We start from the raw sequence: 10412 nt of genomic DNA on the forward strand, positions 1-10412 counted from the left end.
CTGACATCAGACTGAGGTGAGTTTGCTCACTATACTATAGGACACTAGGGATTATATGTGCTTGTAGTCTTTGTAACTCATGTTGTTTGTGTTGTATGTCTGTGTTCATGTTTGTTATATGTATGTGGGGTGAAATAGACCCGATGGTGAAATAGAGCCGGTACAGCCTTGTGCTGACATATGAGTTGAAATAAACTTGAGTGTTAAATAGACCCGGGGGTGAAATAGACCTGGTACAGCCTTAGGATAACATATAATTTGAAATAGACTCGGGGGTGAAATAGACATTGTAAAACCATGAGCTAACGTATATGTATGGTATGTGGTATTCTAGGGAACTCACTAAGTTTTGTGCTTACAGGTTCCAATTTATGTTTCAGGTACTTCTGGATCGAATGGGAAGAGCTCGGGATGATTGCATCACACACACCATGACTTTTCGCTTATTTGATGTATTTTGGATGATTATGGATACATTATGATTTCCTTATGGTTTTGATAAATATGTTTGGTTGATGTTTTATTTAATATAAGAACAAAAAAAATTGATTTATGAGTTTTGGGATGTTACAACGTAGCAATGAGGAAACTATGACATGGTGAAGAAGGGTTTCACGATTGTTTTTCCTGGACTCTCCACGGCGTGGTGGCATGTTGGACACATTCTTGTAGCATATTCTAATCGCGACTAAGCTGGGTAGCCACGACGTGGCCATGGATTGTCCACGATGTGGAGGTCAATTAACTGTTGACTTTTGGCTTGGTTTGACTATTGGTCAATTGCTAGTTTTAGAAGGTAAACTAAGGATTTACCTTATATGATTCAATAGGAGGTGTTAACAACTACTTTTCGACTGTCAGAGCTCGTTAGCTATCGACTACATTTATGAGGTAAGTTTTTTCACTATATTATGTAGGATGCTAGATTATTTTTGTGACTATTTCATGAAAGATTGTGGTTGGATCACAACACTCATATGAAAGACTGTGGTTGGACATAACACTTGTATGGAAGACCATGGTTGGATCATGGCAAGAAAGACTGCAGTTGGGCTATAGCAATGGAAGTGATTGTAAGACTATGGTTGGATCATAACTGTAATGTTAGTGCTCTAGGTATTTTTCATATTAGCATTAATTCATTAAAATGATTGCAAAATTGGTCCATACACTGGGCGTACGAGATGGGTATGTCTGGCGTAGGTCCTTAAAGATGGTCGTGAATTCCCTCGCGTACGTTGGGCTTACGTGTGACATCCCCATTTTCACGGCCATAAAAGACCAATTTTGTTTATGCTTTATAAAAATCAGAGTACTTCTTTTAATAAAAAATGTTGCGGAATTTGTACCCAGTAAAACATGATAAATTATTTATCAAAGCATTTCCAAAGAAAAGTATTTTTATTCATTTTAAAACATTTGGGATGTTATCGTCAATACAGAAACATAAGCATAAACAGAACTTACATTCATGATCACTTGTGATCTATATCTCCTTAATCTCTCGGTGTAATGTGACTTCATATCAACACCTATGATATAAATAAACTGAGTGGGTCAGGTTGGGAAACCTAGTGAGTACATAGGGTTTTCAACCCACAATAATATAATTTTTATGTTTAATCATCAAACAGTTAACCTAATTACCCATCCCCATTATCTTCTTTACTCTTAAGGATCTACCCTAAGAATCAGCTATTTCTCGTTCATTCATTCCTAAGTATTTTCCTAAGGAATAGGTACAAAGTCCATCGTTGTCAATGACACAGCTTTCAAGCACAACTGCTAGTTCTATCACTTAGGCGTAGTTGCCATAATTGTGACATTCTATATGAGGCGCAGCTGCCAATATTGTCCTTCGATCACAGCTGCTAGGGTTATCTCGTTTATTGACAGTATTGTTTTCGAGAGTCCACTAGCAATACATGTCAATGGGTTTTTAGAGTACACCGGTGAACACATCGTTCACAACACCTACATGTTGCGAGTCTGATAGTGTTCCACTGGACTATCTAGAATAATCTGTGGTTGTCATCCATACTCTGCTAGATGAAGGGGCCAACATTTGGGACCAAGGCTTCTCACATCGTCCACCTCTCACCTTTACCTCATGGTCTATATCACTTCTCAACTCATCATCCAACTCATATTTCATCTACACATGTTTTACCCAACATATTATGTAGATATAAATACATATACAGTTTAAATCATATAAAACTTGTATAAAATCGTTCATCCATCATAGATAGCAAGTATACAGATAATATGCACACATAGCACGTAATTTATATAAAATACTTCATATCTATGTGTAAGATGAAAGGGACCATGCACTCACTTGAAAAGGTGGTGATTCTGAACTCAGACAGCGCTTCGCTTCTTAAAAATATTTTCCTTCGATGAAACCTAGTATTATTTCCACTAGAGTTTAGTCTATTATATGTCGAGACTAATTAATAGTCTAGCTATTATTACTATTATATAAGCATTAAACAATACTTATATAACCCATAATAATAGCTCAAGTACTTATTATAAGTTCCTAATAACGTTACTATAATTAAATAAAAGCTATATTAAAAATAGCGTAGGCGTAGCTCACTTACAGCGGGTTTATAGAAAACCGGGATTTGATTGGAGCAGCGTTCCCGAACCGAAAAGCTATTCTTCTCGGAGCCTTCGAGCACTCCGGGGCTTCCGCCTCGTGCTACGGAGGTTCCCTAGGCTTTTCGGGGGGTTTTGGGGCTAGAGAGAGGTTCTAGAGAGAGAGTAAAGAGAAGAAAGAATGTGAAAGGTATGAAGAAAATGAGGGTGGGAGAGGTTCTATTTATAGGGTGAAATATGGCTGAACTTGGTGCCACATGTCACCATCTGGTGGCAAGACTTGGGGAGAAAGCAATCGCCAGGATTGTGCCACGTCACCCATTTTCGCACAGCACACTTCCGACTTCTAAAATCCATAACTTTCACATACGAGCTCTGTTTTTGACGTTCTTTATATCCACACGCAGGTAAAAACAATATCTACAACTTTTATTTTGACTCCGTCGGCTAATTCTCGACCAATCTTAAATTTAACAGTACGAGGAGATTATACTGTTAAATGTCCGCGTAAAATTCATAACTTCTACATACGAACTATGTTTTCTTCTGTCTTTTTACCGTTGAGTTCATATTAATGATATCTTCAATTCTCATTTAGGTCGCGTAAGCCAAAAACCGCTCGATCTAAAATTCGAGTTTCGGGTTGTGCACTGCTAAGCCAAATTTTAGAAAATTCATAACTTCCTCATACGAAGTCAGATTTGGGCGTTCTTTTTTTGTATGTTCTTGGTTTAACGTATACTAAAACTTTTATTTATATTTCTAAGGCTAAAATTTCCTCCATCGTAAATTCACTATTTACGTCTCCCGGTGTCGTGCCGGTTTTGCCGTAAAACTTCGACAGACCATAACGTCTTCTTATAAGTCGGATTTCGGCGTTCTTTATATGTACGGAACCCTTGAGACATATTCTACCACTTGGTTAAGATTATTTATTCTAAATAATCTTTTGTCGAAAAGTCGTTTTCGACCCCTATTATCTCTAAATTGACTAGCCCGGATCTACGGACGTTACATTATGCATGCAGAGGGAAAACCCTAATTTTTAGGGTTTGGAGCATATTTAAAGAACTTTATGGCCTTAAACCCTTTATTACCTCTAGCCTCCATCTCTCTTAGCCTCAATCTTGAAATCCTAATCCGTGTGTGCAAAATTTGAAGCTTTTTAGTGATATTTTGGTGTTCTTGGTGCTAAAGGAAAGCCTTTGGAGTTGTGGCGTTGCTTTCAAGCCTTTGGATCCAAATTCTTCTCATCTTTATGCATCTTCAAGAGGTATAAAGTTCAAATCTTGATGATTTCTTTGATAGATCTTGTTTAAGCTTAGATTTATCTTCTTTTTGTCCCAAAACCTTAATCTTTGTGAGTATGGAATACTACACAGCTTTTGAGTTGTCTTTCCAGGCACTTTAAAGTGTTTAGTGACATAAAAATGCAAGCTCAGACATTATTCTTCTTCCATGCAAGTGTTATGGAGTTTTAGATGGTTAAATGCGTTAGGGTTTTGGTGTTGGGCTCCATGTAGCCATGGTGGCAACTTTATGATTTTAGACGTTTATTAGAGTTAGATCTGAAGTTTGGACGTTAAGTCTTACAGTATTAAGACCTTAATAGAACGTCTAGACTTCTGAAGAGTACGCCGAGCGTAACCTTGAGTACGTGGATTGTTGCCCTGTAATCCTTCTGTATCCAGTGGGTAGGGTGTACTACCAAGAAACACATTTGGGCTATTTTGGGGCCTTTGACCCTGGGGGTTTTGGGGCCTTGTCTAGTTAGGTCATGAATGGGAAGGGCAAAATTGTCTTTTTTTTCCCTTAGATAGATAAAGGATGAATTAGACCTTCGTTTATGGATTAATCTCGATTATTAATTAGGATTGTTATTGAATTATGATTAGTGTGAGGAGCCATGTTAGCAACAGCTTGAGTGTGCGATTCAGTTATCTTCAGTTAGAGGAAATGTTCTTACCACACTAGTGGGTCGAAGGCACCAAAGTCAGCCCACTGATTTGTATGTATAAGATGTATGTCATTATGTTACAGTTACTTTTATGATTGTATGATATATGCATGGAGCCAAGTTAGGCTCGAAGTCATTATGGACTCAAGGTTGATACAGACCCGGGGGTTGATACGCACCCGACACAACTATTTGTTGTTACATAGGGTTGATACGGACCCGAGGGTTGTTACAGATCTGACACACCTACGTGAGGTTATACTTATGTGTAGGTGTATGTGGTATTTTGGGATGCTCACTAAGCTTTATGCTTACAGATATGTTTTTGGTTTCACGTATTTCCGGTACAAAAAGGAAGGGCCCGACGTGATGGCAGAGCATCCTCCCCCTCATGATTTCCGCATTTATGATCTCTGTTACTCTGATATTTTGTGCTAGTTTGTATTTTGGATGATTTCGAGACATGTGATGTTTGGATTGATGAATTAAAAAAAATACTTATGGATTTTGGATCATTACAATAACATTCACATGGGTTAAAATACACCCTTAGAGTTAGGCCCACTAATATATATGGTATGTGGTATTTTGAGGAACTCACTAAGCTTTGTGCTTACAGTTTTATGTTTAAATGTTTCAAATAATTCTGGTTCCAAAGGGAAGGGTCCGACATGATTACATCACATCCATTGAAGATTTTGCACTTATGATTTTGTTATTACTCTGATGTTATTCTGAAACATCTTTCGATACTCTGACTATCTTCTGGAAGTAATGAATGAATGATTTGTTTGATTTAAAATTGAAAATTTTTTTCTTTGTATTTTGAGACGTTACAACAACTAACAAATAAATTGATCTGAGACACATTTGAAATTAACAAACATCCATTTTGCAACACTAACTTTCCACATTTTTTGTTATAATTTCTGAACAGTGAGGTCGTAAGGAGAGTTGTAGGCTTCATTAGATAGGCACATTAAGTGTAGTGATTGTGTCCAAGTCTAATGTAATAGTGACAAATATATAAATGAATGATAGATTGGTAATTTCACAAGTACTTAGCTTTTATATTCTAACAATGATAGCCAAAAAAGACTTACGGTGCAACGTTTTCAAATCACAGGATATCTCACCCTGTCAAAAAAATTTGCATATCAACTATATTTGGTCCATTTTATAAATGATAAGGACCATTTATGTAATTTTGTCTAATTTATTATACTCAGGTGCTTAGAAGCCTGCAAGAAAATAAGTGATTAGTTATTCTTAAAGACTTTTTGTTCCAAGAATCTTCTAACCAAAACCCTTTTGCCACCAACTTCTATCCTCTCTTTTTCAAATGATAGTTGGTTCGCTCACCTCCTAATTTTGTCCAGATTACCCCTCATCTGAACCGGCCGGTTCACAATCACACCTACTTATATATATATATTCCTAACCTTCACCACCATTATTCCACATTCTTCTTCTCCCATGGCTCTAAGAAAACCCAACGCATGGAAAACCATTCTACTCGGTTGTTTCACAAACAAAACGGTTCGCTTAGACCCACAGACTCTTGTTTCTAAAACGGGTACTTCGCAGAGATTATCGATATCCGATGTTAGTTCATCACTTTCCATCATCAATGGACTTTCGAATTCCATCGTTGGGTGGGACCTTCATGAATTCACTATGGCGGAACTTACGATGATTACACATGATTTCGCATCTAGTAATTATCTCGGTGAAGGTGGGTTCGGAACGGTTCACAAGGGTTTTATAGATGATAAACTTAGACCGGGTTTAGAGGCTCAACCGGTTGCCGTCAAGCTCTTGGATTTAGATGGTGGTCAAGGCCACAATGAATGGCTTGTAAGCATATAAATAAATAACCATTTTTTTTCTTCTTTTATATCAAATCTTTACTCATTTTGGATTTCTTTTATAAATTTGTAGACTGAAGTGACGTTTTTGGGGCAATTGAGGCATCCTCATCTTGTGAAGTTGATTGGTTATTGTTGTGAGGAGAAGAACAGGCTTCTTGTTTATGAATACATGACAAGGGGCAATTTGGAAAGTCAATTATTCAGAAGTAATTTTCTTAATCCCTTTATAAAGTTTCAATCTTTTTTATATAATTATGCAGAATATTAATCAAGATCATGTTATTTATATATAAATTCAGGGTATTCGATCTCATTGCCATGGTTGACCCGGATTCAAATAGCACTTGGTGCTGCAAAAGGTCTCGCCTTTCTTCATTGCCAGGACAAACCCGTCATTTACCGCGACTTCAAAACTTCGAATATATTATTAGCATCGGTAATTTCTTATATTCTTTTGTTCATCGATCTTTATAATAACTTTATATCATCTTTTTCTTTTTCCTTTTCTCTTTTCTGATTCTAATATGTTAACAGGATTATACTGCTAAACTATCGGATTTTGGGCTAGCGAAAGATGGACCAGAAGGAGATGAGACGCACGTGAGTACACGTGTCATGGGGACACACGGATATGCGGCGCCGGAGTATATTATGACCGGTCATTTGACCACCATGAGCGACGTTTACAGCTTCGGGGTGGTTTTGTTAGAGCTATTAACGGGGAAAAGATCGATGGATAAAAAACGACCAAATCGAGAGCAGTGTTTGGTGGAATGGGCACGACCGCTTTTGAAAGATCCGAGTAATCTTGATAGAATAATGGATTGTAAACTCGATGGTCATTTTCCGGTGGAAGGCGCAAAGAAGGCGGCGGCGTTGGCTAGCCGGTGTCTAAGCCACCACCCGAAATGCCGACCTGCTATGACGGAAGTGGTGAAGACGTTGGAACATATACTGGAGTTGGACGATTTGGAAGTTGGTTCGTTTGTGTATATTGCTCCTAAAGAAGGAGAAAAAGGTGTAGAAAAAGAGAAAGAGGGAGATAAGGATGTTAGTGGGAGTAGTAGCTCCGGCGAGAAGGCGGAGGTGGTGGTGGTGGTTGAGGAGAAAGAGCATGGCCGCCGGCGGGAAGGTGAAAAGAAAGGTCACAGGCATAAACACAGGATAAGGTCAATGAGGTCACGAGCTGTGTACTCTGATACAGCTTTGTATAAGAATTTTAAGAAGGGTACGAATAGTCCACTTTTGCCTTTGCCCCAACCCAAAGAAAATGGAGGTGTGAATTTGTTAAAATGTTAAAATTTGTTTATATTTAGGGTAGTTTTTAAGATTGTTATTTCTTTTGTATCATTTAAAAGAAGAGAAAAGAGGTTTATTTGGTAGGTGGTATCAAGATTTACTAGTATATGTAGTAATTCATCTTCGAAGGAAGATTTGTAACAATACATCAAAAGTAATAATATCTAAGGTCAATTGTTAATCATTTTCTTTTTTGTTTCAAAGTAATTGTTTGTGGTTAGAATCAAATTCGGAAAGCAACTATTGAGATTTTTAAATGACTAAACTACATAAATAATCTATATGGTTTGCTTAAAATTCTTACTTTGGTCTAAAAATGTTTGAACTAGTACCAGAGGTCCAAACTTTTCATTTTGTTGCGAGTTTGGTCCAATTTACTACAAACTTTTTCATAATGACGAATTTGTCCTTGTTTTTTCCTGTTTCAGTTTTTTTATTATTTAAAGATTTTTTTCTAATTAAAACAAAAATAAAAAAGAAAATTTTCCTTTTTTATTTTATTTTTATAATTTTTTATAACGGAAAAAAGAAAATAAAATGCAAACTCTCTCTCTCTCTCTCTCTCTCTCTCTCTCTCTCTCTCTCTCTCTCTCTCTCTCTCTCTCTCTCTCTCTCTCTCTCTCTTTTCACACAAAAAATTGCTCATCTCCTTCACCACCAGCCACCACCACCGGCGATGGAGGCTTCCGACGAAGCGGGTTTCGATATTTGAGGCTAGGGTTTCTGGTGCCATAGATCTGAGAAAGGGGCGAAGGGCGAAGGACGAACTGAGAAGATAGATGAACTGAGTCGAGTTTGCCAGAAATCGAGAAATCAATTGCAAAATCTGAGAAATCGTTTTTCCGGCGAACAAGAAACCCTCCTAAGGACGGCGTAGATCTGTCGGAAACCGGACTCAATCTCTCCCTCTTTCTATTTGCTTTTCGTCGGAACCATCATCGCCTTTGTCTTTTATCTTCTCATCTGACAACGCCTTCGATCTGTTCGTCATCGGCGATGACGATGACGTCTGTGGCTCGATAAAACACTAGTTTTAGACGTCAGAACCATCAAACCGCTCGTTTCTCTTCTTCTCCGCGAGGTGTCTACATAGCAAAAGCCCTAGACGCCACCCTTCTAGTTTTACGAAACCCTAAGTTTTCAAATCTGTTTCCACCCTCTTTCTCTCTCTTTTTCTTGTCAAACAACCAGCAAATCTAGATCTCCGTCGTGGCGGCGAAATGTTTAGATCTTCGTCATCAGTGGTGATTTGGATGGTCCGACAGGTGGTTCATAACAGTAGAAGGGAGAGAAAGAGAGAGAGATGGCCATCGTAGCAGCAGAAAGAAAGAAGAATGATGGTCTCTGGAGGTTCAAATCTCAGTTTTTTTTTCTCTGACGAAGTCGGCGCCGGATAGTTCTAGGGTTCCGACGTCGACGGTGGTTTTAGTGGTCAGACGACGGTGCTTCGGCAGCCACCGGAATCTGGTGGTGTTTTCTTTTTCTGAATGGGAGAGAGAAAAATATGGGGTAGGGGTGATAATACAAATAGATTTTTTTTTCGTTTTTTAGTTTTTGTAATTTAAAAAAAAATAATAATGAAAATACAAAGGGCAAAATCGTCATTTTATAAAAATTCAAAACAGATTGGACCAAACTCGCAACAAAATGAAAACTTTGGACCTGTGGTGCTAGTCCAAACCTTTTTGGACCAAAGTGGTAATTTTCGACATACAACAGGGACCATTTATGCAGTTTTGTCTTTTTGAATTTGCTTATCAATGTTTTATATATTTATTGCTGTCAAAATTTCAATATCAGTCAAATACTACTATTTAAAATCAAGGTTATTTCGGTGGTATAACGGTATTAAGTATTATTTATAATTTTATATTATATATTTATATAGAATTTATATATTAGAGTATTAATATTATATATTACATAAACATATATAATATATTGACACAAATTAAGAATTTAAAACTATAACTTCATAAATTTATTAATTTATGTTTCTAAAGGCTAAATCATATATTCATAGTCAAGGAGTGATTGATTGCTTCTATGCTTCATAAATTATATTGATTTTTTCATAAATTCACAAATTAAGGAGTTCATAAGTGTGAAACAATGAAAGAGAAACATTTAAAATTAAATGATTAAAGAAAACATCACATTTAACATTTAACATAGATTTCACAGTCAGTGATTGAAGCATTTGACAGTCACGAGTTTATAAGTGTAAACTGTTGAAACATTGTATGTCGCGGTGTGTGTGTGTGTAGAAAGGAAAGGAATAAAGGGAAAAACACATAACTGGTACTGTCGAGTAGCCAAATGGTCAAAATGTGAATGAAAGTGCAAATCGGTTGTAGTGTCGCTATAGCAGTGATGTGTATTGCGGTAAATAGCGCTCAATAGTGCCACTAATATCGTCACCGTTATTCGTACACTATTTTGAAATAGTGGTTTGGAGCTTCGATAAACACTATAACACCAATATAGCATGCTATTGATAGCATAGCTAATGTTTATTTGTCAGATATGACAAGATATCAATTTATTTTTCTTAAACTATATACCTTATAAACTATAGTTGGTATTAAAAAAAAGTTGATATAAATACCGTACAAAGTATATTTGTTATCTAATTATTTGTCTACCAACAACTTTGTTAATTATTAATTGGAAATGAT

At 36.8% G+C, this 10412-nt stretch overlaps 1 protein-coding gene across 1 annotated transcript; it reads left to right on the forward strand.

Annotated features, from left to right (window-relative positions):
• The first annotated feature begins 6001 nt into the window (after positions 1–6001).
• LOC111921372 (probable serine/threonine-protein kinase PBL12) lies at positions 6002–7918 on the forward strand. The gene is made up of 4 exons (XM_023916926.3): positions 6002–6421; positions 6506–6641; positions 6735–6871; positions 6970–7918. The coding sequence occupies exons 1-4, from the start codon at positions 6041–6043 to the stop codon at positions 7732–7734; spliced, it is 1419 nt and encodes a 472-aa protein (XP_023772694.1). The 5' UTR covers positions 6002–6040; the 3' UTR covers positions 7735–7918.
• Positions 7919–10412: the final 2494 nt, after the last annotated feature.

The sequence above is a fragment of the Lactuca sativa genome, chromosome 4, assembly GCF_002870075.4.
Source record: "Lactuca sativa cultivar Salinas chromosome 4, Lsat_Salinas_v11, whole genome shotgun sequence".
NCBI classification, from domain to species: domain Eukaryota; kingdom Viridiplantae; phylum Streptophyta; class Magnoliopsida; order Asterales; family Asteraceae; genus Lactuca; species Lactuca sativa.